The sequence below is a fragment of the Meleagris gallopavo genome, chromosome 1, assembly GCF_905368555.1.
Source record: "Meleagris gallopavo chromosome 1, MGAL_WU_HG_1.1, whole genome shotgun sequence".
NCBI classification, from domain to species: domain Eukaryota; kingdom Metazoa; phylum Chordata; class Aves; order Galliformes; family Phasianidae; genus Meleagris; species Meleagris gallopavo.
Window position 1 is genome coordinate 130032043 of NC_139404.1, and position 27984 is coordinate 130060026.

The 27984-nt window shown below is 37.6% G+C and overlaps 1 protein-coding gene across 1 annotated transcript in view; it reads left to right on the forward strand.

Annotated features, from left to right (window-relative positions):
* Positions 1 to 27984, forward strand: part of TMEM131 (transmembrane protein 131) — a 93886-nt gene that overhangs the window by 60447 nt on the left and 5455 nt on the right. The window contains 21 exon segments of the mRNA XM_085213602.1: positions 932 to 1018; positions 6242 to 6394; positions 6547 to 6622; positions 6724 to 6841; positions 8755 to 8893; positions 9007 to 9116; positions 9488 to 9554; positions 10525 to 10676; positions 11290 to 11432; positions 12536 to 12722; positions 13528 to 13713; positions 16312 to 16470; positions 17002 to 17600; positions 22541 to 22716; positions 23106 to 23233; positions 24511 to 24635; positions 24793 to 24948; positions 25661 to 25850; positions 26184 to 26305; positions 26412 to 26508; positions 27563 to 27660. Of these exon segments, the coding sequence (XP_085069728.1) occupies positions 932 to 1018; positions 6242 to 6394; positions 6547 to 6622; positions 6724 to 6841; positions 8755 to 8893; positions 9007 to 9116; positions 9488 to 9554; positions 10525 to 10676; positions 11290 to 11432; positions 12536 to 12722; positions 13528 to 13713; positions 16312 to 16470; positions 17002 to 17600; positions 22541 to 22716; positions 23106 to 23233; positions 24511 to 24635; positions 24793 to 24948; positions 25661 to 25850; positions 26184 to 26305; positions 26412 to 26508; positions 27563 to 27660 (3268 nt within the window).

Here is a 27984-nt window from a genome sequence, read left to right on the forward strand (position 1 = left end):
GAAATAATTTTTTCAAAATATAACATGAAAATTGCTTTAGAGAAATTGCAGTTTGCTGACAAGAGAAACAGATCTTACACCAAAGTTAGTAAGGGAGAGAGCAACCAATTAATTCTCAACTTCATACGCCTTTTCTGTTATAAAATATTTTGCAGAAGAGTGATATAGTATATAATGCAATCCATATTTAATATTTTTGTATTACAACTTTCACTTTGATACATGTAGAAAAAAATATGATGTCTATGAAGTCAGGAAATTATAGAGCTTGTTTTGTGGTTCTGATGCAGAAAATAGGAAACTCCTAATTTCTGCCAGGTAACTGCAACCTTAAACTTTTTAATATGTCCATACGTTTAAGTGATTCTTCAATTTTACAACTGAAAGACTTTTGTTTTCTTTTTTTCCCCTACAAGTTATTGTACTTATATTGTTATAGAGCTAACAATGGTTAGAGCACCATACACATCCCTTCTGCATTCCGAAGTGTACTTTTGTTTCAAAGTCTTATCATGAGTTCTGATGTCTTTTGGGAACTTCGGTATATCCTCTTCCCTATCAGTAATTAATGTTATCCTCCTGCTTTCTAAGAGAGTAAGTTTCTCTCAGATGAGACTTGTATAATGCCCCATTGCAAAGCTTTTATTTTAACTTTGCTTTTGTATTCCATGTAGAAAGAAGCTAATTATGACTGAGCAAAGATTTGCTTCCTGACAGTACGGAGTGACTGTGGGAGTATGATGACACGTTGAAATCTTAATTCATGGTTGCACATTTTAAACGTGTATATAAGACATTAATTGGCTACATTAATTGTGGAATTCTAGGGTTTTATTAATCTATGCAAATAAAAGCAGAAGAGATGTTTGAAAGCTGGAAGTAACATCTTTTTCCTTAGCTCCCTTGTTAACTCTCTTGTTCTTTCTTTCAGATTTTAACTATACCAGTGAAGGCAGTGATTGCTGTAGGCTCACTGACTTGCTCTCCAAAACATATATTTCTTCCACCTTCTTTTCCGGTAAGCTTGTTAGGTCACAGCATTAAACCTTTTTGTGCTGTTTTTTATTCATCTGTCGTGTTCAAGAGAAACATTTGTCTTAAATTGTTATGTGTCAAGTTGCTGGAGGGTTTGGAGTCACTTTTTTCCTCGCATATCACAAGCATGGTTTATCTTCATTTCTCCTCTACTGCCCACTTACATGGGATCTTCGAATACTGATGTGATCCTAAACATGATTATTTGCAGCTTCATTCTAACACAACTTTGTTTATGTAGTTATTATCAATTTGTGCACATTAGCACCAGCTCTAAGACAGATGTCATTGCATAAAATGTAAGATGTAAAATCAAGATGACTAAGTCAGCTAATGAACTAAAGCTTCAGTATAAAAGGTTTTTGATCTCTATGAAGCATTATTGTGCTGTTTCCGCATTGAAAGTAGGTCATTTTGAGGATATATGGTGGAGTACAAGAACAGGATAGCAAGAAAGTTGCAGGAGTCTACAGCCCTCTGCAAAAACATGCTAAGGTTGTTTTCCTTCCTCCTCCTGCAGTAGTGTTTATTCAGTGATGGCTGAAGGCAGCTTCTTTGCTCAGTTGTGCACCAATCTATTAACTGGATAATAGTTTTTTTTTCTTACCTGACATTCAGTATGTCCATGAAAGCGTGGGCAGTCAAGGCATATTGACTTTGCAATTGGTATTTCATCAAAGCCTTGAGATTCATGTGATTTTCTGATGTGTATGGAACATAATACAATGGAAAATCATCAAGAGAGAAACGGTAGACTGAAAGAAAAAAGGATAGAAAAGGATAGATGGAGATGGCAGGATAGAAATACTACTATTTTCTGAAAAGTTAAAGCCATCTTCAATGTATTTTGAAACAGCAGCTGTCCAAAAAGGGAATAGTTCTCCAGTGTTTTTGCTAGTGATTTTGCTAGTGATTACTGTGCAGGTTTGGGAAAAATTTTAAGAAATACCTGACTTGAGAGTGTGTCAAGGTAGAATAACAAAATAGTGTCCGTCCTAGAGATGGGCGTTCTGGATCTGAGCGGTTTATACATCTAAATTGTCTTTGTAATGCCTTCCAGAAAGCTGTCACTGGTGGGTTGTTTTTTGCAGGTTGGTTTGCCATCAGTGTCTTATAAAAAGCACCTTCCTGAACAGACTGGGTGCATCTATGCTGTACAAATACTTGAAGCAATGCCTGGCTTGATGCTTATTTGGCAGGCATCTCTTGTCACTTACATGACTTGTCTATGTGAACATGTTCTGTTTCATGCTTAGCTTAGTTTAGACACAATATTTCAGAGCTGCTTTCTGTGTAACCACTCTGTCACAGCATCGTACTTGGTAGCCAAGTTTTTTTTTTTTTCCAACTTCTCTTAGTGGGATAAGGGTCTAGATTTCTTCTGGCCCACTTTTTAATTCTTTGGGGCCCTGAGCATTTTTACATTATTAAATTTTTATTTCATTATTTATTCTTACTGTTTGTTTTATCTGATGGTGATGACTCTTGTCTTCCTTCTTCCCACTAGGAAGTTACTCCAGGACTGTAGTTACAATAACTGCAAATATTCCTGCATTTTTCAGTCTACAATTATTCCTTGTAACTTCGTAACCATTTATCTCATATGAGCACTGTCCTTGATCTTGATTAAGATTAATTAGTTCCAACCCCTTTTTTTAGCATTTGATGTTGGTGTAGAGCAGTGTATGTGCCGTGGCTTGTTGATAGTTAAAACCCAACAGAAAGGTATTTTCTTGTTTTCTCCAGCTTTACATATTGTGTATGTCCCTGTTCTGTAATCTTCCATGTGTAGCACTCTCTTTTCTTAATGAGTAATCACAAATGTACCACGTCATCTGAGTGAAGTTTTACGGCATTCTTTAGAGGTCTTAATTATCTTCAGAGAAGATGCCTCAGGTTATGCATGTTGGTGGATATGACTTTGTTTCCCTATCTATCTTGTCTAGTCTTAACATGTTGTGGATCAGTGACCATATACAGACCATCTTCCTCTCTGCCTGCTTTGCCTTTTCAAACAGGGAGGCTTAAGCCTTTAAAATAAACTTCTTACTAGATCCTAAATTCACAATCTTAACTTGGCTATTATTGAGTTCAGACTATTTTCCTTACTCAAGGTCCACAGGTCAATCTGTATGCCATATCGATCTTTCTCCGATTCTGAAAGTGCCTCTTAACTTTGCAGGATCAAACTTGTCTCTTTTTATACTTTTTGGTACCAAAGCAATGAATATTCTAGGAATATTTATTCCTAGATCAATCTTCAGTAAACTATGTACTAATTAGTTCTCCCTGATTTTTTTCATTCTTAGAGCACCATCTGTTTCTCTCCTCATCTTGCAGTAGCTGCTTAATATCTTTTGCTGATTTCACAGTTTGTGTAATCTTGAATAGTATTTTTTCACTGGCACTTTTGTCAAGTGCTTTACCTTATGCCCAGTAGATAAATGACAGTTTTTCAAAAAAATAATGCAGTAGGATTCACCAGAGGAGAACAGGCCAGTCAGTGGAACTTTAGCAAATCATTGCCACATTTGTCTCATGATCCATTCCATCTCCCTTTTACTTTGCTTCACAAATTTTTCTGAAGTCTTGTTACTCTCAAGGTCAAATTGTCACTCCTGAAGTTGCATGGTTCGTTTGTTATTTTCTATCTTTAGGATCTGTTTCCTATTTTACTATACAGCTTAACCATTATCAGGATATTTATTGCACTGACTACTATATCTTTTAACTTCATCCGTGTATTGCTCCATAAGTCTTCAATAAACAAAAACGTAATGGTTCGTTTCCTTTTCTTTCGCTTAAATATAAAGCAATTTATGTTCTATATCCTAGTTTATATCTCCTGTACCCTGTCAAGGTCATTGTCCCTCTTCAATACCTCAATAATACCTCAGTTTGTTAAATTTTGGGCCATAATGTAGCAATTTTTAAAAATCAACTATTCTTCTAACTAATATCTAAGCTTCTAGGTGCATCTTGATATAGTCCTGTATTTTTCATTACCTTGACTTTATTTTGGGTTTTGTTTTGTTTTGGGAGATGTTATTGATGCTTTAGTACCTCCATTTCTCAGCTTCTAAGAGGTAGTGTCATTGCTGTCCATCATTTTCTTTCAACCTGAGACTGCTGTAGCTTTTAGTGGCTTCATGTTCTTCTCAGGTAATTTTTTTCACACTTTAATTAATTCAGGGGACTTTTGAGCTACTGAATTTTATTTGGGAGTATGAATTTGGAGAGCATTATCATTTTAGACAGAATTCTAGATTGCCTTGTGTTCAAACCTCATGCTTCTTAGAGCAGTTGGCTTTAGCAGCTACTTCTCTTTGTTGAACACTTAGCTCTTTTGATATTTGAGAACACTGAAAGCAGACTGGCTTTTCTTTTTTTCTTGGTTTAATTTCAAACTAAACTTGTGATTACTGAATTCATGATCTTCTTGCATCTAGTTGTTCTGTAATGCCTCCATAACTTAAGAGAATAAGCCTAAAATAGCATTAGTTCTTCTTGTTCCAGTTTGCAGTAGAGAAATCTGACTGCTATAAAATCCAGGAATAACTAGGCACTACAGTTTTAGTAACGCTTGTTTTTCATTTCATACCTAGGGTGTAATTCTCCTGCAGCTGCCCAGTTCCCAGTGCTGTCTGTAATTTTAGTGTATTTGCACCTAAGCCTCATTGCTGGTATACTGTAAAAATCTGTCTGCAATACACTAATGGTGCATGCAGGCCTTCTGATGATCACAGTCTTGGCATAAGCACCTTTTCTGTGCTGACTTGTACTTTGTAATTGCACTGTTAGCTTACAGTGCCACCTGTCCTAACTTTCTACCCCAAATGAAGCTTTTCTGAGAAACTATGCTAAATGTCTCTTTAGCCAGTTTTTAAAAAAAATCTTTTTTTATTAATGAGTGGTAGTCTTATCTGCTCTTCAGTATTTTAAAGCTACATAGGGAACTTACTAAAATCCTTTTCATTTGTTCTGCAGAATTTAGTGAACCTTCATCTTGCCCAGTGGTGAAGGTTGGTTGCTCAGCTTTCTGTAGGTGAAGCACAGATGGTCATTTCTACTTCCTGTTCAGTTTAACAGTACTGTACTATTTACAGAATTACTCTTGCAGTTTCTCTCCCTCTGCAGTTGGTGCTATTGAAACTGTTTTGCTAAGTGACTGTTTCCCAAGGCTGTAGTTAAATTTTGAGTCTGCAAAGTTCATCTCTCCGTCTCTCTTTTGATTTTTTTTTTTTTAAAGGAAGTATTGATTTGAGGGGAACATTAAAACCTCTTTGTTAAAAGATAGTCCTAGGCATTTAAATTTGCCTGCATTTATCTCTTATATAGGTCTGAAATCTTGTCACCAATCCTGTCTAGCCTTTCACTTTTTTTCATTTATTGTTTGCCATATCCTTATCAGGCCTGGGTGTTGAGATAAGGTGAAAGGCATGTCTGTGCAGAATCATTGCTTTATAAGCAAAATCAAACTGGAGTGAGCTTTAAACGGGGGGTGGGGGTAGAGGGAGAGCTTGAGTACTGCAAGCATTTTGGTTGTGACTCACAATTAAAACCGTATGTTCTCTACCTAAAAGAAAAAATGTAAAGGTATGATGGGGGGAGGGGGAAGCACACTTTTCAACTTAGTTTTTTCTTCGTAGTCTTTTCAAGGCAGTTTGATTGCCTGGTGCCTTCATTTCATAGGGAGGGGAAGGGAAGGTTATACTTCTGTTGAAAAATGTTCTCTGTCACCTGACGTGTTGATAATCTGCAGCTTCACTCAAGTACTCCTTTAAGATAATTTCTAAACAGTTGTAGCTATTTTCTGAATTTGTTACACAAAGATAGTTTGTCTTTTTGTATCTGGACTCTGATATAACCAAGGCTTTCTCTTGCCTTTCCTCCTCTGGCTCTCTTAAAACGTTGTGACTAAACAGAAATGTCCTAGCTCTCCAAAAACCTTAAAGTGTGTTTCTTTTGAAAGAGAGACAAACCATGTTTGGAAACAGATGAAGAAATCATATTCATGGAAACCTATCCTGAAGTATTAAAAAAAAAAAAAAAGGCATTTTTTAAGAGAACATTGTTAAAATCTCAGTTTAATATCTCTACTGCTGTAATATTTTTGCCAGTCTGCTTAAGTAAATAAATACATATGGTAGAGAAAATGCATAATAATAAATGCATCATTTTTCACCCTTTTTTTTTTTTTCCTAAGGGGAAAGTAGTTCACCAGAGCCTGAACATTATGAACTCCTTCTCTCAGAAAGTGAAAATACAGCACATACGTTCCCTGACTGAAGATGTAAGGTTTTATTATAAGAGATTGAGAAGTAATAAAGAAGAGCTGGAGTCAGGAAAAAAGTCAAAGGTTTGTTTTGCCTACTTCTACAAGTTGTCCTATTCTTCCCCTTTTGCATGTTGCATGTATGAGTGTGGTCATCAGAAGTCTTCTGCCTTCTTTCTTTGGTCATTGCGTTTACTGTGCAATTTCTTATTTGGTCTGCTTTTATTGTTTTCCAGATTGCAAATATTTATTTTGATCCTGGTTTACAATGTGGGGATCACTGTTATGTAGGATTGCCTTTTCTATCTAAATGTAAGTAAATCTCTCTTCTTAATGAAAATTACAAATAATTGTTTTCCCCTTAAGAAGTGATTTTACACATTGGGTTTAAAAATACGTTATGTTTTTTAAAGCGGAATCTAAAGTTCAGCACAGCCTAGCAATGCAAGAAGATATGTGGGATTCTGACTGGGATTTGCATGAGAACTTATTCAAAGCATGGACAGAAATAAAAGAGAACTCAAGCCATAGGTAAGTGTTCTATGCCTTTTACTTCCTCAGCTCATAAATCACTAGGTAATTCTGTTACGTGTGGTATTATAAAATACAGATTTTTTTTTTTTAAATATGTTGTAGTGCTTTTTAAGAGAGAACAAAAAACAGCTACTTGCTGTTCTCTGCAAAAGCTTGAAAGAGAGAATTTAAAAAGTTAAAAAATACTACCAATAATAACAACTTCAAGTCAATCACAGCCTTAGTAATTACTATTGACTGGAGCAAACTGCAGTTCCATAAAGAATGGCAAGAGCAGGATGGTCTCTGTTCTGCTAATCTTTTCTAAAACAAGTTATATTGTACACAGTATCCCTGCTTAATCTCTTCTAAAGTAGAGAGTTTAACATCCCTCTAGGTTTTCATAAGGTTTTCTGTTGCTGCTATTCTGAACTTATTGTATTTCAGTTAATAATCTAGTTGTCTGATACTTTTCCTTGAGTAATGCTAACTAGTAAGTGATTAATCATTGCTATCTAATATTTGGAGGCTTTTGCATACCTTTTTAAACATCCATTTTCACATACGTAAACTGATTAAACTTCAAGAGATGTTTGCTTTACCAGTAAGTGATGTCTTTTGTGGTGATAGCATGCAGACTGATTTTTAAAAAGATTCAAATATTTGCAGAAAGACAAAATAATTGTAAGTAGCTTCATTGTTATAACTCTGATTTTTTTTTTTAACAACTCCTGAATAAATTTGTTGTAAACTGAATTTTCTATGAGAATATTGTCATCTGCAGTAAAGACAATAAAGGAAAACACCATTAAAAACTACTTCTGACAAAATACAGCAGTACTGGGGAATGTCTGATGCTTTTTAAAATCAACCAGCTAGCCAAGGTAGCATTTGACAAAGGAGAACCTGCTCCTTCTGAATAGATTCTGACTTAGATATTTAGATTTAGATTCTCTCCAAAATACTTCTCCAGGTTTTAAGTTTGACATTTGGTTTGCTTTGCTGACTGGAGAACTAAGTTGCTGGTCATGTTTTGGCTTGTGGAGAGCTCATGGAGTAACCAAGGAATCAAGTCTGTTGTGCAGTTTGGCTAATAATGAAGAACTTCAGTTATGGAAACAGTAATGTGACCTAATTTCAGATTTCATCTAGATTTGTTATTGTGAGTATGGACACATACTCCACTGTTTCCATCACACCTAATATACATCAGATTTATAGTATATTGCTTGTACAATACAGTTTGATGGATGCACAATATGTTTTTGGCATAGTGGATATCTGCATGTTGTATTAGAAATGGACTGTAGTAGGACTGGTTTTCCTCCTTTTTATTGTTCATATTTCTGCAAATTGTCATAATTAATAATTACAATGATCTCAGAATAGTAGCATTACATACTCTCTGACTTTTAAAATATTTGGGGTTATTTTTATTTAATGGTCTGAATCTCGATCAGATTTTCAAAATTTGTTTCTGTAATAATAACAGGTAGCCACTTTCTGACAAAAAAGCAGAAGTTGTCTTATTGTCCCAAGAATAGTGATTTAATAGAAATACTGAAAGATTGGTGATACAGTACGTAAATCCTGTTGCATTTTTATGGTCACCTTATCTTTGCACTCTGGTAGAATTTAGAATGGATGAATGGATGTTGATGACAGTATTTAAGTAGTGAACATCTTTTTGAATTTTTCAGTTGGTCTCCTAGAGCATGTTTTGGGGGTTTCTGTTGCTTTTTCTATTAGTGGCAAATGTGGGCAGACCTCCGTGGTGGTGGTGTTTAAATAAATTAAACATAATGTACATCTTCTCAACCTAATGCTGTTTTCAGGGTGCTTCTAAGCACTCTGCATTTTCCAGGATTGTTTTTATCCAGGTTTTTGCCACTTTACTCCTGTAAAGTAAGTTTTATAACTATTTTTTACAGGCTGAATGCAATATTTGAAGTGGACACAGATCTTCAGAAGGATGTTCAGTTGACAGTTACTGCAGAAATGGCCTGGCCTTCCATACTTAGCTCCCCACGCCAGTTGAGCTTTCCACTCACCAATACTAACAGTTCATCAGTGAGTTATTTGTTGATAGCCTCAATTTTTGTTTTAGAGACTGTATTTCTAATAGCTTCTTCTAGTTACAGTTAACCAAATGTAAACTTTGCAAACATTGTGTTTCTGATTAGGAAGAAGAAATTTTTCTAGAAAATCCAGCTGATGTTCCTGTGTATGTTCAGTTCCTTCCTGTAGCCCTGTATTCTAACCCATCCATATTTGCTGATAAAATGCTAGAACGGTAAGTATTGTTTTAGAGTACATAGGGCATTTTCACTCTCCAGCAAAATGCATTTTACAGAAATTGCACGCAACGTGTTGTTACTTATTGTTGTCCATTTCTAGAACTTGAATCAGCCCAGCTGGGCATTGAATCTAAAGGGGTTTGCATTGAACATACAACTGAATTTATGCTAAGTGTTTACATTTTCCTCTTAACTTGAAGTAATGAGAAAAAAAAATAAAATAAGGAAAGCCAAGTGATTCTATCAGCTGTGTGTTGTTTGAGTCCTTCCATAAGTTCTTGATTTGTGCTAATGTCTGTAATAAGCACAAGTAGGTTGTTTTCTTCATGAACAGGGGGGAAAAAAAGAAATTACGTGTTTGTTTCAGGTTTAATTTGAGTAAGCCAACGGATTTCAACCTGAGGACTCTAGAATTCCAAGTATTCAGAAATTGTGTAAGTATTCCGTTGCATTCTTTAGATACAGTTTAAGTGTTTAAGAAGAGTTCAGTCATGCATGTATTAAATTTTAGGGAGTAAGGATCAAAAAGTATGATGCTTCTGTTGGATAATCTCAAGGAAGTAGGAAAGTATTTTGAATGTAACAGTTGCATTTTAATTTTCATTATATACTTACGTTGCAATAGAAACGCAGAACTTGCAGGAAAACTCTATTGATACATTTTTATTCATTCTCTTACTGATACCAAGGATTGCTTTATCAGTGTTGTGGTTTGTAGCTCTAAAGTTAGCAAAGTACTGAATTTTCCATTGCTTTGTTCTTTATTTTAAACCTTTTCGTTTCTTATGTTTTGTGTATAGGCTTAACTATGCATGTTTTCAGATAGAGCATGTGACATTCTGATCACTTCCATTTCTCATCCAATATATATGCACTTCCCCTCCATTTACAATTAGTTTTAGTTTAGCAATCTCATGCTTACATCCCATCTAAAGGGAAGCTAGGCAAAATGCACTTTTTTCAATAGGCCTTCTATTTTGTTTGTTTTTATTCCCCTTTTTCCTTCTTTACTCTTGAAAACAGTATTCTCGAGCATGTTTCTGTAGTGGTAAAAAAAAAAAAAAAAATGCTGCATATAATAGCTTACTGTTAATATAGTATTAAAAATACACATTTAAAAACTTCAGAACTCCTTTTTGTGTTAGAGCTTTATGAATCCACACATGTATAGCTTAGCTTTGTGCTGTTGTGCTTGTCAGATGATTAACTTATAAATAGGGAATTTATTGTGCTAGAAGTCTATTTCTGACTAAAACAACCCAATGAAACATGCTGTTAATTTGTTCTTGTAAGAAGCTTTTATAGAATGCAAGCAGTTTTCTACCTGAACATATGTTCTATGAAATATATGTTTAAAAATTACTATTTTTGAAAGTATTACTTTGTTTTCCTTGCTCTGTTAAGGTCCAGCCACTGCAGAGCACTGTCGGACTTACAAAAGGCCTGGCTCGTCATTCAGTTCTAAGCCTAATGTTAAAACCTGGGGAAAGAAAGTCTGTCAAAGTCAAATTCACTCCTGTTCTTAACAAAACTGTTTCATCATTAATTGTTATCAGGTATGCTGGATATTTCTGAAATGAGTTTGAATTTCTGATATGTCTTTATTTACATGTATGGTTATGCTTGCTGTCTGTCAGAAACTTACTTTTACAAGGGTAATTACAGAATCATGTGTGAGAAGAAACCACAATTACTTTTAGGGTAAATCTGTTTTACAGTAGTTATGCTGTATTCAGTACGTATTTGCTGATATAAATATATAATCTATATATTTGGACTTATTTCCTTAAATACACATTGTCCTGCTTTGAAAGTAGGATATGTAGGTGCAGGTACCATTTGCAAGATAAAGCTGCTATTTCAACCTTGTCAGTGAAGAACTCTGTTTGCATAAATATTTACTTTTTCTATCATGTGATACTTTAAAATGATGATGAAATATAAACTGTAACTAATTCATCTTTATTACTTGCATGCTCTGTTGTGCTTTTTTAGGCTTTAGTCTTGCAAGAATTCTGTTTATGACAACTGGCACTACTTCCTTCTGTACTGTGAGGAATTATCTGGGCTGGGATATACCTTCATATTCTGTAGAGAAGCTTGCAGGAACAATTAACTGCATAATCCTTTCATGAATATTTCCATTTCTCTTTTACTTTTTTAATACAGAAATAATTTGACTGTAATAGATGCCATAATGGTACAAGGACAGGGAACAACCGAGAGCTTGAAGGTTGCAGGCAAACCTCCTGGTCTTGGAAGTTCTTTACGCTTTAAAATCACAGAAGCACTATTAAAAGACTGTTCAGAAAGTGAGTACTTTGTGAACTGCTGTGCTAAAGAGAAAATAAAACACGTTTTAAATGTACAGCTTAAAACATGTATGCATGGAAACATTTTTTCCCTATTCTAGTGTGTCAGAGGTTTTTTCCTTTAAATATATTAACATTGCTTATTAATTTAGGCAGAAAATGATATATTTGATCTTTTAAATTTTAATATGAAAGGTTAGGAAAACTGGAAAGTTCCTTGTCCAGTAGAATTCAAGAGGGGATGAGGAGGTGATGAGGTAGGAGGTGAAAATTTGAGCAAAATACTGGCATTAAATATAATTCCTGAATGTTAGGAAAAAAGACATTGTGGTTTCTATCTGTTTTGTAGTTTTGTATTCTTTTTTCCCCCTGACGCTCAAAATCTTCACATGGCTAGCAGGGAAAAACAAAGGATATGCTCTTTGAAAAGTAAGGGCAGGCAAATTCTGTTCTGCGGTTGGAGGCTTTCTGCTCCATACCCCCAGGCTTGCTTCTGGGAGAAGGGCCAGAGGGTATTTGTGTTTCTAAAAGATCTGGCAAAAGCGGCTTAGTTTTTATCTGCAATAAAAATCTGCACTATTAATTAGCAGATTTCCTTATGTACTGTATTAGTTACTATCTGAGATTTTTTCTTTTTTTGAGGAACAAGAAGATTTCAAGTAAAGCTCTATCATTACCTCTTCACATGTTATGATTTAGCACTTGGTGAGGTTTTTTTGGCTAATGTAGTTTAGCAATATATTTTACCTTTAAGGTGCAAAAAGGTAACTTTTCATTCTGCAAGTGCTGGGACTTGTCACTGAATACCTCTACACTAAGCAGTACGTCACAGAACTTACAGCTGAGGTGATTTTTGTTAGGCAGTAGTGCTGTCAGACTTTGGGCTTTTCATCTCTTTCCCTGATGAGTTGGAGTGCTCTGGAGCTGTGCAAACATACAACAGTCTGACAGCAGAAACCTGTTCCTGCAGGTTATGCAAGGTTTTTGTGGCCTTGCCAGTTCTTTTTCCTGATGTGATACTGAAAGAACTCCCTTCTGCTGTAGATGTACGTAGTGAAGAACATCATTTTGGCACAGCACTAATTACTTTCCTCTGTTTCCAGAAATGAAATACAAAGAACCAAATTTCACTCTCAGAAGAACGTTTAAAGTGGAAAACACAGGACAGCTGCAGATTAACGTGAAAACTATGGAAATCAGTGGCTATACATGTGAAGGATATGGATTTAAAGTAGTTAACTGTCAAGAGTTTGCACTAAGTGTCAATGCCTCTAAAGACATAGTCATATTGTAAGTGGTGTTTTTTTTCTTTTATCTAAATGGAGATGTACATCAGGAATTTGGTTACATAATTGTATTTTCAAAGGCAGTGAATATTGGTTGAATTCTGAGGGTTCTTAATTAAGCTTTGAGGGTTTTTATTAATACAGCTTAAAGCATAAAACCTCTCCTTGCAGTCATTACTTGTTCCTTAAAAAACTAAGTTTCTGTGACTGACTGTAGCGTTATATTTGTTATTGTCCAGTAAATGCAATTTAATGAGTTGGAATAATGTTACAACACAGCTTTTTATCCATTTCCTTCATTTGGGTTATGAATGCACATGAGATCTAGTTTTACGTATATTTTTGGTGCATTGCAGTACATGCTAAAAAGCCCTTGATGTAAGGATTAAAATCATAAAGCACAGCATTTCAGTCTTGAATATTTTGTCTGCTGCTTTAATGACAACAATAGTTTAATTCTGCCCATTTCTATTGTAAAAGATCTCTGCACCAAAAATTATTCTTTGATGCTGCTTGGTTTAAACTCAGGTATTTGAAATTCATATCTAAACAGTTCAGAAGATGCTACTGTTATGCAAGAGGATGTCCAAGATACTGCAGGCAGTGAAACTTCACTAGCATTTTTGCAATGATCTCAGTCTGTGATGAGACAAATGGTTTTTTTTTTCTGTGATGTTTTCAAAAAGCATGGCATTTTCATTTAAATGTAGCTCACTTACATGATCAGTTTCATTGCTTAGGTATAGCTGCTGTTGGGTTTTGTGTGTGTGTCTGCATGTGTATATATACATGCTTTACTTTGTTTTCAGGTTTACACCAGATTTCACTGCTTCCAGAGTAATTCGTGAATTAAAACTCATCACAGCAGGAGGCTCTGAATTCATATTTATCTTGAATGCATCGCTTCCATATCATATGCTAGCAACATGTGCAGAAGCGTTGCCCAGGCCCAACTGGGAATTGGCACTGTACATTCTTACCTCAGGAATAATGAGGTAATGTGTATTCCTTTTCTTATCAGTATATGTGAGCAAGGTACCTTTACTTAAATATAGATTATAGGGAAAAAAAAGTATTCAATACATGTTATATTTAGTGTAGTATGTGATGTGGCAAAAGGAGAACAATTAATAAAAGCTGTCGGGGATTTAATGTGAACAGCTTTAAGCTGAGGAGTACGACTTTCTGCTTTAAATGAGGAGAGAATATGTTTATCGCTTGGGGCTATTAGGCAGGATCCTGTTATAGCTGTGTGTGGATTTTTGACAACTGATTCAGCCAAACTTGAATCGAATTAGGTATTAGAGCACTGTTAGCAGTGAATTCCTGTAGAGGTTGAAGCATCCTTCTACAGTGCTGTGCTTTAGAAAGATATGAGGCAGTGACTCAATGAACTTAGCAGGTGCCTTAGATGAATTTAACTTGCTGCCACTTGTATGTGGCAGACAACTGGTGATACTAATAATGGAATTTCTGAGAACCTGAAGGGCATTGTCTGCTACACTAAGCACTCTGAGGTTATGTAGGAATATATTGGTGCTGGTTTTTTTTCCTCAAAGTGAGTGGTTGAAATTTGAGTTGAAAGTTCCATTTTCTTCCTAGTCTAACCTAGGTATAGATCTATCTTTATTTTTTGAAACCTGAGATTATAAATAGTGCTTCCCTGCTCATCTCCTTGGATGTAAGATGCTTTTCCCCACTAAGTTTATCTCGAGAAGGCAATAGTATAGAAACTGAATCAGTGACAACAGACATTTTACTTTTGGTGGTGGCCTGAAGCCTGTATTGCAGGATGAGATGGATTGCTGCTGTTGATGCCTGTTATGGAAAAAGTGGTCTTCCTCTGTGCTGCAAAGCTGAAGCATTATCCCACTACATTAGTAGCAAATGAAGCCTTGCATCTTTTTTTTCATATTTAGGTGCTAACTTGTTGATTTTGCTGTACTGCATTGCATAAGTATTTAGTCAGGCTGTCTTTCCTTGTCTAGGGATTGATAAAAGAAATAGAGAAGTGTGCTTCTTTTTCTTTGGTTCTTTAGGACTTTGCCATGAATGCAGTATTTTGATCTTATTTTGTGTTTTTTCTGCATATCTGCTAGAAATGTGCAAACTTAATTTCTGCTCTGTTGACAGCGTGAATAACATTTCTCAGCTCATGTGTAGTTAGCCCGGGTAACTTTATGCGTACTGTATTTGTTAACTGGACTTCACAAAACAATACCAGTGCTAATCCTTTCACTTTTTTTCTACAAGTCGAAAACACTTCTCAGCAGCAAAGTAGAGGAGTCCTAATGTGACCGCCTCATAATACTCTAAGGAACAGGCACACAGCCTCTATCTTTCAGGATATGCAATATGGAGTTTTGCTTGTTGCCACCGACACACTTCCGTATAATCACAAAGTAATCCCTAGTTTGTGTGAACAAACATAAAGTGGACCAACAATGTTCCTACCATCACCCCACCAAGATAAGAAAGGGCATTTTATTAAAAAAAAAAAAGAGATATTTATTCTGTGGTTTTGTCATGCTTGTTTACTTTTTAATTTCCCAAAGTAGTTGTATATCTGAGGGTGCAGTGCCCAAGGCAGGTATTGTTCTCTTGGCTGGGAGTTTGTGTGAGCATCTTCTATTTCTTTAATTTTTCTGTTGCTTGTTAGTACCTCAGATGAAATTTATTTTGCCTACACTCTGCTGTATGGTTATATCTGCTATCCATTTTAATCCCTGGGATGGGAAAGGCTACTGATAAGCAGCTAAAATCAGCTGAGTTGATCTCCGGAGCTGCTTGGATTTTTGCTGACAGTTAAAACATAAAAGATGATATCTATACCAAATTCTTCTAGACAGCTTGAATTCAGCAAGTGGTATCTCGACACTTTCTGTGAATGGGTGTCCTTTTTTGTAATGTTTGGCTTACAAAAACCAGCAGTTGGATCTGGGAGGAAAACGGAAGCTGAAGTTGCTAATGCAAAGTTAATTTTGCACAAACTTTCTAGGGTAATAGGCAAGGCAGTCTTTAGTCATCAATGCTGTCTCCTCCCCCTTGAAATTTCCTACCTGTTAGAAGATGAGATCTGTAGCACTCTGCTGAATGTCTCTGCAGTGATTTTATTGCTTCATCAGAAATACAGTTCACTGCAGTGCGTTATGTAAGTGGAGAACTCCTAAACACCACTGCAGATGCAATTGTAAAACTTGAAATAGCACTCCTTAATTTTAGTTCTCTGAACTGCAGCACAATTTGCTGTGGAGGATCTTTGCTTTTCATATGGAATTGTACCAAGTCTGTGAGAGCTGGTGACCTTCTGGATGCCATTTTAGTATTTCAGTTCCATCTTCAATTTTTCATTTGGATTAAAATTGGGGACTTGGGACCAGACCTACATCTCCAGCTTTGCTTTTCAGTTTCATTGCTGTGTATGTTATGTTAGATTTAGCTATTTTATGTTTGTTAGACAGAAATGTGAGTTGGATGCAGTTTTCAGCTTTTCTGTATAAGATACAAACTTTTTGTTATGCACGATTAAATTCATAAGCCTTAAAATGCTCAAAATGTAGCAATACTTAACTGAGTGCCTCTCTTCTCTGCAGTGTACTCTTTCTCTTGGTAATCGGAACAGCCTATCTAGAAGCTCAAGGAATCTGGGAGCCATTTAGAAGACGCCTGTCTTTTGAGGCCTCAGGCCCACCCTTCGATATGGGAAGGCCACTTGATCTCAGGAGAATAGTTGGAATTTCGTCTGATGGAAAGTATGTATGGGTTTGGGTTTGTTTTTTTTCCTCTCCCTTCTCCCTTCCCCCCTTTTAGTTGTAAGTCCAGTTAGAAAGTAAGACTCTTTAGAACAGGTGAATGAATAGAGATTCTCCCATGGATGAGAGATAATGAGCTACAAAAACCAAGCTTTGTGGTTGTGAGGAATATTTTGTCAAAACAAACCCTGCTTGGTTTTCTGTTAAGACTCTAGAAAATGAAGTATAGACTGAAGAAAAATATCAGGCCAAAAGTTTTTCCTTTGGTCTTAAGTTAAAAAATAAACAACAGTCTTTTCTTTTCCCCTCAACATATACACTGACTGTCATTTTAACCACTTTTGCTTATGTGTACAGTGAGCAAGTGAACAGGGAATGGTAAAAGCTTGTCAAAGAAGTTGTAGGCATTTTTGTTGTTTATATGCCAAAAAAAGTGTAATTAAAAGTTTCCTTTGGACATAGTGATTCTTTTTTTCATGGAGAAGAACTAGAACATTGTGAAGTACATTTAAACACTTCTTGTTCTTCCAGCTTGAACGCGCTTGGATCAGATTCTAATCATGGTCCCTCCAGAGGGATCTATGGAACAGGCAGTTCGTCTTCACGATCCAGTGCAGGGAATCATAAACAATGCAGTGCAACAGCACACCTTCACAGCAATAGAAATGCACCTGATGTTGAAAATATCAAATCCAAAACCAGTTCAAACATGCCTAATAGTAGGACTTCAGCACAAGCAACTTCCGTGCAGTCAGTGAACAGAGCAGGCCCCTTTACCTTGGATTCAGGTGCCACAGCTCAGACGCATGCCACAAGCAAAAGAGCCAAGGGCACGAGGCAGAACCAGCAGCAGACACAGCAGCAGACGACGGCTTTGGCAGAGCAACCCCTCCATCAACCCCCAGGATCTGGGTCCCAGCAGCAAGAGCAACAGACTGAAAGTGCTTTGCCACAGCTACCGCTTCTCAGCCCACCTCACGCCGAGTGTGCCAGCAGCAGGAGGCACAGCTCAGAGGATTCAGATCTCACTGGACTCATAGAAACTATGGAAAAAGACTTTGACCACCCAGAAACCCCTTCCCCAGATGTGTTTACAGAGCAACCCCCATCTCCACTTGCAAAAAACAAAGGTAATAAGATTCTGCTTTTTTTTTTTTTAAAAAAAGGATGATTCATTATATAAGCCACAGAATAAGATCTAATCAACTGTAAAGGTCATGTTTTCATAGCTTGGAAGGTGGTAGCTTCTCAGCTGTTCCCTACTCTTCTGCATCTGCCTGCATCTAGAATGCATCCTTTATCTATTTTATGGCAGTGAAATTCTCCTTGCAGTGTTCGGTTATGATTCTTCCTGCAAAATCTTTGGTACATTTTGATGAAAGCAAATCTGAATATTTAGACTTCTTACTTTCCAAAGAATTATTTTTATTACAACTCTTTTGCCTTTGGATTAACATCATTCGCTCTGTCTTTTGGACTTGGAGCTGGGGGCTGAGGAAGGGAAGTTGTCCTAGTATATAACGAAATCTGAGAGGGGAAGAAGGGGGAAAACAGACGGGGTAAAGGAATATCTGTAAACCCCTGTGGTATTGTTTTGGAATGGAATTCTTCATACCTTTGCTTGCAGTTATTTTAGAAAATACCTGATGTCAGGTGGTCAGCAAATTAGTATAAGTTACCTTAATCTTTGTGTGAGGTTTGAGTTGAGTTTGAATTCCTTATGCATCTTTTTAGTTGATTAATGCTTTAAATGAGTTTCACACATTAGATACATTCATTATGTCATTTATTTTCATTAGTATAAATTCCTTTTGGAGTAGAACTTGCTGATGATACAAAGCTGGGAGGATTGGCTGACACACCTGAAGGCTGTGCTGCCATTCAATGAGACCTAGACAGACCGGAGAGTTGGGCAGAGAGGAACCTGATGAGGTTTGACAAAGTCAAGTGCAGAGCCTTGCACCTGGGGAGGAATAGCTGCATGCACCAGTACAGGTTAGGGCTGACCTGCTGGAGAGAAGCTCCCTAGAGAAAGACCTGGGTGTCCTGATGGGCAGTAGGTTGGCCTTGTGGCCAAGGTCAGTGATATCCTGGGTGCATTACAAAGAATGTCACCAACAGGTTGGGGGAGGCAATACTCCTCTTTTGCTCTCCCCTATTGAGACCACATCTGATGTACTGTGTCCCATTCTGGACTCCTCAGTTCAAGAAAGACAGGGAACTTCTAGAGAGTTCAGTGGAAGGCTGCAAAGAAGATGAGAGGCCTGGAGCATCTCCTTTGTGAGGAAAGGCTGAGAGACCCAGGGCTGTTCAGCCTGGAAAAGAGAAGACTGAGAGGGGATCTTATCAACTCTTATAGATATCTAATGAGCAGGTGTCGAGAGGATGGCATCAGGTTCTTTCCAGTGATGCTGGACAACAGGACAAGAGGCAATGAGCACAAACTGGACTATAAGAAGTTCCATCTGAACGTGAGGAAAAAGTTCTTTTCTGTAAGGGTGACAGAGCACTGGAACAGTCTGCCCAGAGACGAGTCTCCTTCTTTGGAGATATTCAAGACCCACTTCTACCTTTCCTGTGTGATTTGCTGTAGGGAACCTACTGTAGCAGTGGTTGGACTTTAACTTCAGAAGTCCCTTCCAATAATGATGATGCTATGAGTCTGGGAGCTTCTTACCATGCTTTTTGTGTTCACAACCTCAGTTACATCCTACTTTTGTTGTTATGAATTTAATCTTGATGTGTTTATTTCTAAATGAGTTTTCATTTTTCCCTAGCGATGTTGTACAGAAACAGTACTGATACTGTTTTGTTTATTAGAGATTAAGTTAAGAAAAAGGTGGAAGGTAAGCAAATCATGAAACATCTGCATGATCACAGAAAACAACAGAGGAAAGTTTCACAGTATTTAGTAATGAGCAGTAAAGTCTTACATACTTGAGAATGGATGTGTTGTTGCATTTGGTCCTTGAAATGGGAGACTGAAGCCCCAAGTTTTGGGGATCCTGCTAAAACTTGCTACTTTTTTCTAGCTTCTCTTTATTTATTTACTTGGGTTATTGATGTTTTTTTTTCTTTTTCTTTTCCATTTATGCAAGGGGATGTGGTAGGAGGAGTTAATGTTAAAAGAATTATAACCAACTTGCCAGGCATCCATTTCATAAAGGTGAAATGGCACTTCAGCAAATGACACATAGCTGTACGTGGGTTTTATGCTCAGTGTCTACATCAGCAAATAGTGTGGCACTGGAGCTTTGTGTAGCAACATGGCTGGTAGGTGAGGATGCATCATCTTGGGGCACTTCTGAAAGGATTTACAGTGGGCTGATCCAGTCTGTGTACTTGAATGCCTGAGAAGGTTGGGAGTGCTTCTGGAGTGCATCTTCCTTTTGTAGTTCAGTCTGCAGAGAAAGTGATTCTTGCACTCCAAGACTGCTCTATAGTGCTATCACATACTGCTAAACAGTATGTGGGGATGGTTGAGTTTTGTTTCAGAAACATGTTTCTGATCCAAATAATATGGTGTATCTATGTTAACCTTTTTGCATCGATAGCATTTTCTAGCAGCCTTTGTATTGGGATTTCATCTTAGCAAACAGCTGCTCCTAAGTGTCTGATAGATGGATTACATTTTTCAGCCATACTTATATACATCTTCAGATCTGCACTTTTGTTATTTGTCTATCAGTTTGGTAAAGGTGTTGAAAATATAAGTGACAAAGACTGAAGAATTGTATTATGTGGGTTTCAATTTTTGACATGACCTCTTGTTTCTTTAACTTTTTGTTTACAAATGCATTCAGATGGTTCACTTTTTTTCTCGCTGTTAAAGAGACTTTGCACCATTTGTGCTTTGCTGTGGTGGTATAATGAGTATTTAAATGTATTATTTATTGCATCGTATATACTGAATATTTTATTATATTTTGCAGTCCTGATAGTTTTCTTGACTTCTTTGCCAGCTCAGATCAAATAGTCACAGATCTGTTAATGCAGGCTTCTTTGGATAAGCTTTATATAACAACTGAGCATTATCTGTAATCTATAACTTGACTCTCAAGAGCTCAGCACATCAAGTAAAACTTGCCCATTTCCATTCACACTCTTGAAAATGTAAACCTTAAGAGGAAGTTCCATTATCTCTCCAGATCTGCACATGCAAGCTGATCTTTGTCTTTAGATAAACAGCTAGAGCTCTGCAGACACTTGCAAGAACAGTAGCTTCTAAATTAAAATTCTATGTTAGAATGTCTTCTGCCGGATTTCAGCTTTCAGTCTTCTTGTTTTGTGTTCTTAAAACTTAGTTCTTAGCAGAGTACTGCAGAGGCTACATTAAATCTGTATTAAACAGCTGCTTTGAGTTATATTTGTGTTTTAGGACAGCATGTTAAAGTCTTTTACAGTGGGGGTCGTGAGGCACTGGCACAGGCTGCCCAGAGAGGTGGTGGATGGAGTCCCTGGAGACATCCAAGGTCAAGCTAGATGGGACTCTGAGCACCTTGATCTACCTGTAGGTTTCCCTGTTCATTGCAGGGGGGTTGGACTAGATGGCCTTTAAAGGTCTCTTCCACCATTAAGGATTCTATGATTTTAGAGAAAATTTTCTAACGGTGTGTATTAAGCTGTTCAACAGTTCTGAATGTAGACTAAAGGTATGCAAATACTGGCATGAGGCGTTCTGAGGCAAAAATAGAATGCCTCAGTAAGCGTGAGGCTGACCCCTAGAAAATTTATGTACAGAGATACCTGTGTTTATGCTTGCATTTGCATTCATGTTAAAAACAATCTGCAATGTTTTTCTTATTGTTACTGAAAACATCTGAAAGAAGCATCTGAAGATGCTGCCCTTTGATGCGTATCTGGTATTTACCAAAATACTGGAGGCAAATCTGTGTTTTGGTACAAACTTTCCCTGAGGGACAAACTGTCAAATTAAACAGGACAGCCATCGTTGTTCTTCTACCAAAATGAATTCTGATGTGAGCTGGTACAAATCCAGTTTTTTATTTCACTTACTCAGCTGAGTCTTTGAGTGTATGAAATCCATCCTGGAAGCAGGAGGGCAGGCACTGTGTGGCGTGTTAAGGAACATTTTAGTCTGAGTGATAGAATCTCAGGAAGATTTTCTGATAAAGCATGTATCACATCTACCAAAAGGCACAATCAGAGTACTTTGAATGCATTTATCCTGTACAACAACAGCAAGAGGCAGTGGGTGAGACAATGTTGACTCCATGTGTGCACGCAGCTTCTCTGTATTCATACTTTTCTCAATAAGTGCTATTTTCCCCAGGTGTCTGCTTTATAGTCTTCTATTTTGCAAGCCCAGGACCTCTGGCTTTGTTTTGAAGGTTTTTAAACCTCTGCATTTTGAGTTTATTCTCTGCTCTATTTGTTAGCCTGTAGAAAATGTAAGAAAAACATGATTGATTGCTTGACTAGCACTATTTATTGATGTGTGGATTGCTTAAAGAAAGGTGATTAAACACTCCCTGGAGTGTTCCATGCACTATTTTTATACATTGAGATGCAGTAACACTTAAGTATGTCAAGCCAAATAATTTTAGTCAGCTTAGCCATGGCTCTTAATATACAGTACACTTTGAAAAAGTAAAATATGTTGAGAAAAGTTGCTATATTTGGGTGTGAGATTTCTAGAGAGAGATAGGCACACATCATTGCCAAACCATAGTATAGTGATTTTTCTCATCCGCTCTAGTCTTATTCTTAGGCTTTGCTTTGTTTGAACTGGCAAGGATGTGCTAAGTCTTTCAGTTCTGCTTTTGTTAGAATGATAAAGCTTGTACCAGTTTCTCAAGTCCATGTCTAAATGTACTTTTATGTGGTGGCACAGTCAATTTGAATTATAAGGTGTTCAAAAGGAACACCAGGAACATAGCACTTGTGCAGCCAGATGCCCACATCTGCAGAGAGGCAATGGAGTTAGGTCTTAGGAGCATAGCAGGCAAACTTCAGAGGTTTTATCATGTGGGTTAGCCTCTGAAATGAAGCGAACAAGCCCATCACAGAGTACTGCTGATGGGAATCTGAAATGTTCCTATCTCCTCAGGGAAAGGGAAGGCACTTCAGCGGAAGGCAAAGCCACAAAAGAAACGGGAAGAAAAGGACAGAAGAGGAAAAGGGAAGCAACAGGAAGATGAACTGAAGGATTCCTTGGCAGATGATGACAGTTCTTCAACCACAACTGAAACCTCTAACCCAGATACAGAACCACTTCTCAAAGAGGTACAGCATTGCTAATAAAAGGAGGCTCCTTTGGTGGATCATCTCTTAGAGGAGCATGGCACTTGGGAATGGGGTCTCTCTTTTTTCCTCCTACTTTCATATGCTGCAATAGCTAGCAGTGAGAGAAGGTTAATTATAAAAATCCCCTTTCACGGTCCTTGCTTTCACTACTCTGTTTCCTCTTTTACAAAAGAGCAGTGTCAACATGCTTGAATCATGTCATCTCAGGACTGAAAGTGCCTCAGTGATTGTGGTTGGAATGAGCTATCGGTTGTCAGCAGAACTGTAGTAGTTGTCTCTGTGTGTGCTCCTAGCCTATTCTGTCTGCTGAAGAAAACACATACACACATTTGATCAATACAGACATCCTATTATAATGTCTTTTATAGGAGCCTGAAAAACAAAAGGGAAAAGTTACATCGGAAAAACCTGAAAATGAAATGGTGCAAATAAAACAGAAAAGTAAAAAACTGCTAACAAGTATCAAGAAAGAAATCCCTGCAGATGTGAAAACCAGGTAAGCACAACAAAGCAGGAGGGCATCATGGAAGATGGTTCGATAACAATCCGTGTATTCTACTGTTGTGGCTGCCAGACTGGATAATGACAGCAGCATATATAGCTCCAGGCAGCTTCTGCTTCCTTTGTGGTATCAGGGAACATCTGAAGCTTGTAAATGATTATTTGATGCACGGTCGATTAATAATATGAGAACTAAATCCAGAGAAGAAAATGGGGTTAAGCGATGGCAAGTTTTTTTTGTAATAACAGATACAAAATAGAGTAAACATTTCTACAGGAGTTTCTGTGCAGTGGCAGCACTGTAACATGAGTACCTTTAGTTACTTGTGGTAAAGTTACAGCTATCAGTGTCTTGGATATGTCATTAAAGGAGATGTTTGCTGCCAGTGCTATTCCCTTCCTGACAGATTGCAGATGATAGAGAAGGGAAAAATAAAGAACCTCAGCCTTGCTATAGAGAGTTCATTTTGAAATCTCATTCTGCAGTTCTAAAGCAAAATGAGTATTGGAGAGCCACAAAAGTAAACTTTGCTAGTCTGAGGTGTGGTATGTTGGATTATTTTTTGGCCTGTTGCTGTAGTTAATACTAGATTGAGATTTCGACTGAGTAGTTGGTATGCATATGCATTCATTTTCTTCAAAATATTTCTTAAAATGTGGCCAGTGTCCCCTTCTATTTTTTTCTTCCTACTATTATACATTTTCCTCTGTCTTCTAAATCACATGGTGATTATATGTGACAGTATTCAGAGGCCCAAATTGAGTTGGAATTCGTCTCCAAGACATGAATACAACAGTTTTCCTTAGAAAATGTACAGCATCTGGGACAAAATCAAACAACTGGAGAAAAGGAATGATATATAGCCAAATAAATTTGATGGGTTGGAATAGTTTTGTGATCAGTCATCTTGTGCATTTGTGGCAGTAGCATATCAGGAGCATGTGATTGGCAACAGAGAGGAAAAGCTGCAGTTGCCATCTCCTGGTTATCACTGTGTTATTGAGCAGGCTTTCTAGTCCTGGAAAGTGGGTGAGCTGGAATACCCTTGTGGGAAGGGGATGAACTAAGGTTAGGAAGGGTGAAAAGGTGGAGCTGTATGTAGAAGAAATAGAAGAGATGACGGCAAAACTGTGCTTATGAATCACTTTCAAGGTGAGCATAAGCTCAATAGGAGGAAACCACAGGAGAACCTGTATGGTAAATGTATATGTATGTCCTGCAGCACTTCTGAAAGCAAAAAAATTAATAAATGGATCTCTGTTTTCATTTAGTTCCTTGGAATTACCTTATACTCCCCCACTGGAAAACAAGCAGCGCAAAACCTTTCCATCCAAGGTATCCACACAGCACCTCTTGACAAATGCATCCAAAACAAGAAACCTTCCAAAAACAAGAGGTAGTGTGAGGCTATTTTCACATATCACAAATATCTTGGGACTTTCAATTTGCTTGCTTTTAAAAGCTTAATCTGAAGTTTAATGTTAAGAAAGCTACGTGCTTTTTTATCCACTGATTATTTTTTTCTTTTTTCTTGTTTGTTTTTTTGTTAATAGGTCCAAACAAGTTAATAGAGAGCAGGCCATCAGTATTATCAAAGTTTCTCCCTGGTAGTTCTGGACAGGAGCTAGGAAACACCAGCAGCTCAGAAGGCGAAAAGGATTCTCCTCCACCAGAGTGGGACTCTGTGCCACTTCACAAAGCTGGCAGCTGTGAGTAATCGCTGGAGGATGACAGAATTAGTCTCCTGCAATGCATATCTGTAGGCAGGCTTGATCTGTTTTTAGCCTAGCTTTTATTCCCTGCATATCTATGCTCCCATTTTCTGCAGTAAGCCTAATATCGATAGCACCCCGTACAGTTTGGGAGCTTTGAACACCACGTGGGCAGAATGTCGCTCATTCCACAGTTTTTCAGAAACTGCTGAGGAATTGAGAATTACTGCTTGAAAACAAAATGTATTTTCTACAGCAAATTGAGTTTTTCTTCCTCATTTTTCTGCAGCCGAAGTTGAAATTAAGTGATCCCTCCTCGAGAGGAAACACTGAAAACTCCCTACTGCAGTGGTTAGGGTGGTGCACTATTACAAGTTTTTTTTGGTTGTATTTTAAGGCCTTGGTGAGAAACGAGTCATTTTCCTCTTGGTTGCATGTGATTATAAAGTCAGCCCTCGCTGCAGCTCTTGCTTAGGCTAGAAGTCCCATTCTTTTTCTTCCATATAAATCAGTTCACGCTTTCATCAAAATAGTCTCACAGTAGTCAGTAAAACTGAATAGTAGTAGGTGAAAATAAGGAAGGAGCTGCTACTTTAATGACTGGGAACAGTCTTTGAAATAATTCTTGAAACGGAATTTATAGCAGAGTTTGAGTAGCCATCATCTTAATGTAATACTACATGAGAGTCTTTTGTGCTTCTTTATGTAGCTACGGACAACCTTTATAAACTCTCTCTGCAAACCATGAACGCAGATGCTTTCCTGAAACAGCGACAGCCCTCACCTACGCCTGCCTCTCCATCTCCTCCTCCTCCTCCTCCTCCTCCTCCTCCTGCATCCTTAGCTTTTGGGCCACGAGGAGGCACCTACAGCAGCATTGTGAACAGCAGCTGCAGCAAGTGAGTTTGGATCTGCACCTCCTACTAATTTTAAAAGCACAAAATGCTTGAGGAACCACTGTGCTTGATATGGTGTATCTCATTTCTTGTACCCATTTCCTCTTCCTCTGGAAACTGCTTTTTTGTAGATATTACTGTGCACGTTGTAGAGTGCTATTTATGTTTTGGGGGAGTTTGTTACAACTTGCTAGATTACAGAAATGTGCACCTACATAAACTGTTGAACTACTGCTAGTGTTTTTATGAATATGGGGTTAAATTATTGCTTGTTTATCAAAGTACTGAAGTCTAAAACCATAAACTTTTTTCTCCACTTTTTTCCTCTCCCTTTAGTGAAACAAAAAGCAAGCAGCCCAGTGGTACCAAACACAAGCTGGCAAAGGCAGCTTCTCTTCCAGGAAGGAATGGAAACCCCACTTTTGCTGCTGTTGCTGCAGGTTATGACAAGAGCCCAGGTACTGTACCAGCCTGGCATAATAAATACATCTGCGTATTTCCAGAATATTCAGTCTGTTTGGTCAGTTGGTTTACTTCTGTCTCATTTTAGATTTATTGTTGTAGGTGGCAGTGGCTTACCGAAGGTTCCCCCAACAAAGACAGAAGTTTCCAGCAATATCAGCATTTCCCACACAGTGGTTGACAGTGATGGCTCTGACAGGTAAGTGTTTATACCTCTTGGAAATACCTGAGCTCTTAGAAAAAAGCCTGTAAAGAAATAGTGGCATTTTGAAAGCAGTGAATGGAGTTAATTCTGGTTCTGTTTATGAGTTCTTGAACATTATTTTTTGTGAATCTCTCAAAAAGGGAGAGAGAGACATTCTGGATGTGATGGGAACTTCCACTCTCATTCCCAGTAACTTGACAATTTTGTGTCCCCTGGGCATCCAAAGAAGGAGACCTCAGCTTGGCTCTCTGATAATTTAGGAGTGGGTACCAAGGTGACTCAAAATAATTCACAGGCAAGATTTTACACTGTACAGCAATATCTATTACTCTGTTTTAACTCTGAAGCCTGGACAATAACAGGACTTTGTGTTCTGAGTAGAAGCAGAGTATAGCCATGCTTGGTTGTATTCCTCAGTGCAATGGGAATTTCTGATCTTTTCCAATCATGCTGCCTTTTTTGTTAGATTTTGGCTGTGCGTGTCTCTCAAGAGTGGTGTCTGGTAGCTTTTCTAAAGTAGGAGTGAGACTTGAAATCAAGTTTCAATATACAGAGGAATTGCTTTCCTGTGCAAGATTTGTGGGTCAGTTCTTGGTTTGTTTATGTAAATATTTATCACCAGTTCCAGTTAACCCATCTGTATTTTCAAGAAACTTATCCACAAGCTAGAATGTGAGCATTTGTATCCCTTCTCAGGGATCCCTTGTATCCCTTCTCCTTGTCAAAAATCTGCAGTGCATTCTGGAGCGATTCTTCTGAAAAACAGAGCTGCTCTTTGTTGGAGCTCAGCATACAGACCAAGAGCATTGTATCTAGTGCACAGTGTTCTACGTACAGGATAATGGTGTTTCCCTGTCATCATTTTTTAAAACAAAAATAAGCTTATTTACCAAGTCTTGGGCACCATTTTATATTTTTGTACATATGTATAGTGCACGTGCATGTGTACATGCACATTTGTACATATTTCTGTTTGGACCAGCACAATATTACTGTTGGTGAGACTGTGTTAATGCCTATTTCTTTCCCATTACTCCTTACTATTCAGTTCGGGTTTGTGGAGTCCTATCAGCAACCCCAGCAGTCCTGACTTCACACCTCTCAATTCATTCTCTGCATTTGGACATTCTTTTAACTTAACTGGAGGTGAGTGTATTTTTTTTCAAATATTTTCAGTACTTAAATACAGGTAAAGAAATATTGTATTTCCATTCCAGCGTTCTAAGTACAGGCTCTGTTCCCACACTCACACTTATCCCCCAAAAGGATCACTGTATAGAAAAACATTTTATCATTTGGTGTTGCACTCAGTGTTTCAGCCCAGAGAGTTGGTGGAAAGTCTTAGATGTTGTTTTGCTGGAAACAACTGGTTTAGAAGTTTCTTGGTTTCAGAGGAATGTCTTTGTATTTCTTTTCTCACTGTCTGTTCTCACTATTTTCCTCCCCTTCATCTTCCCCTGAAGCCTTACA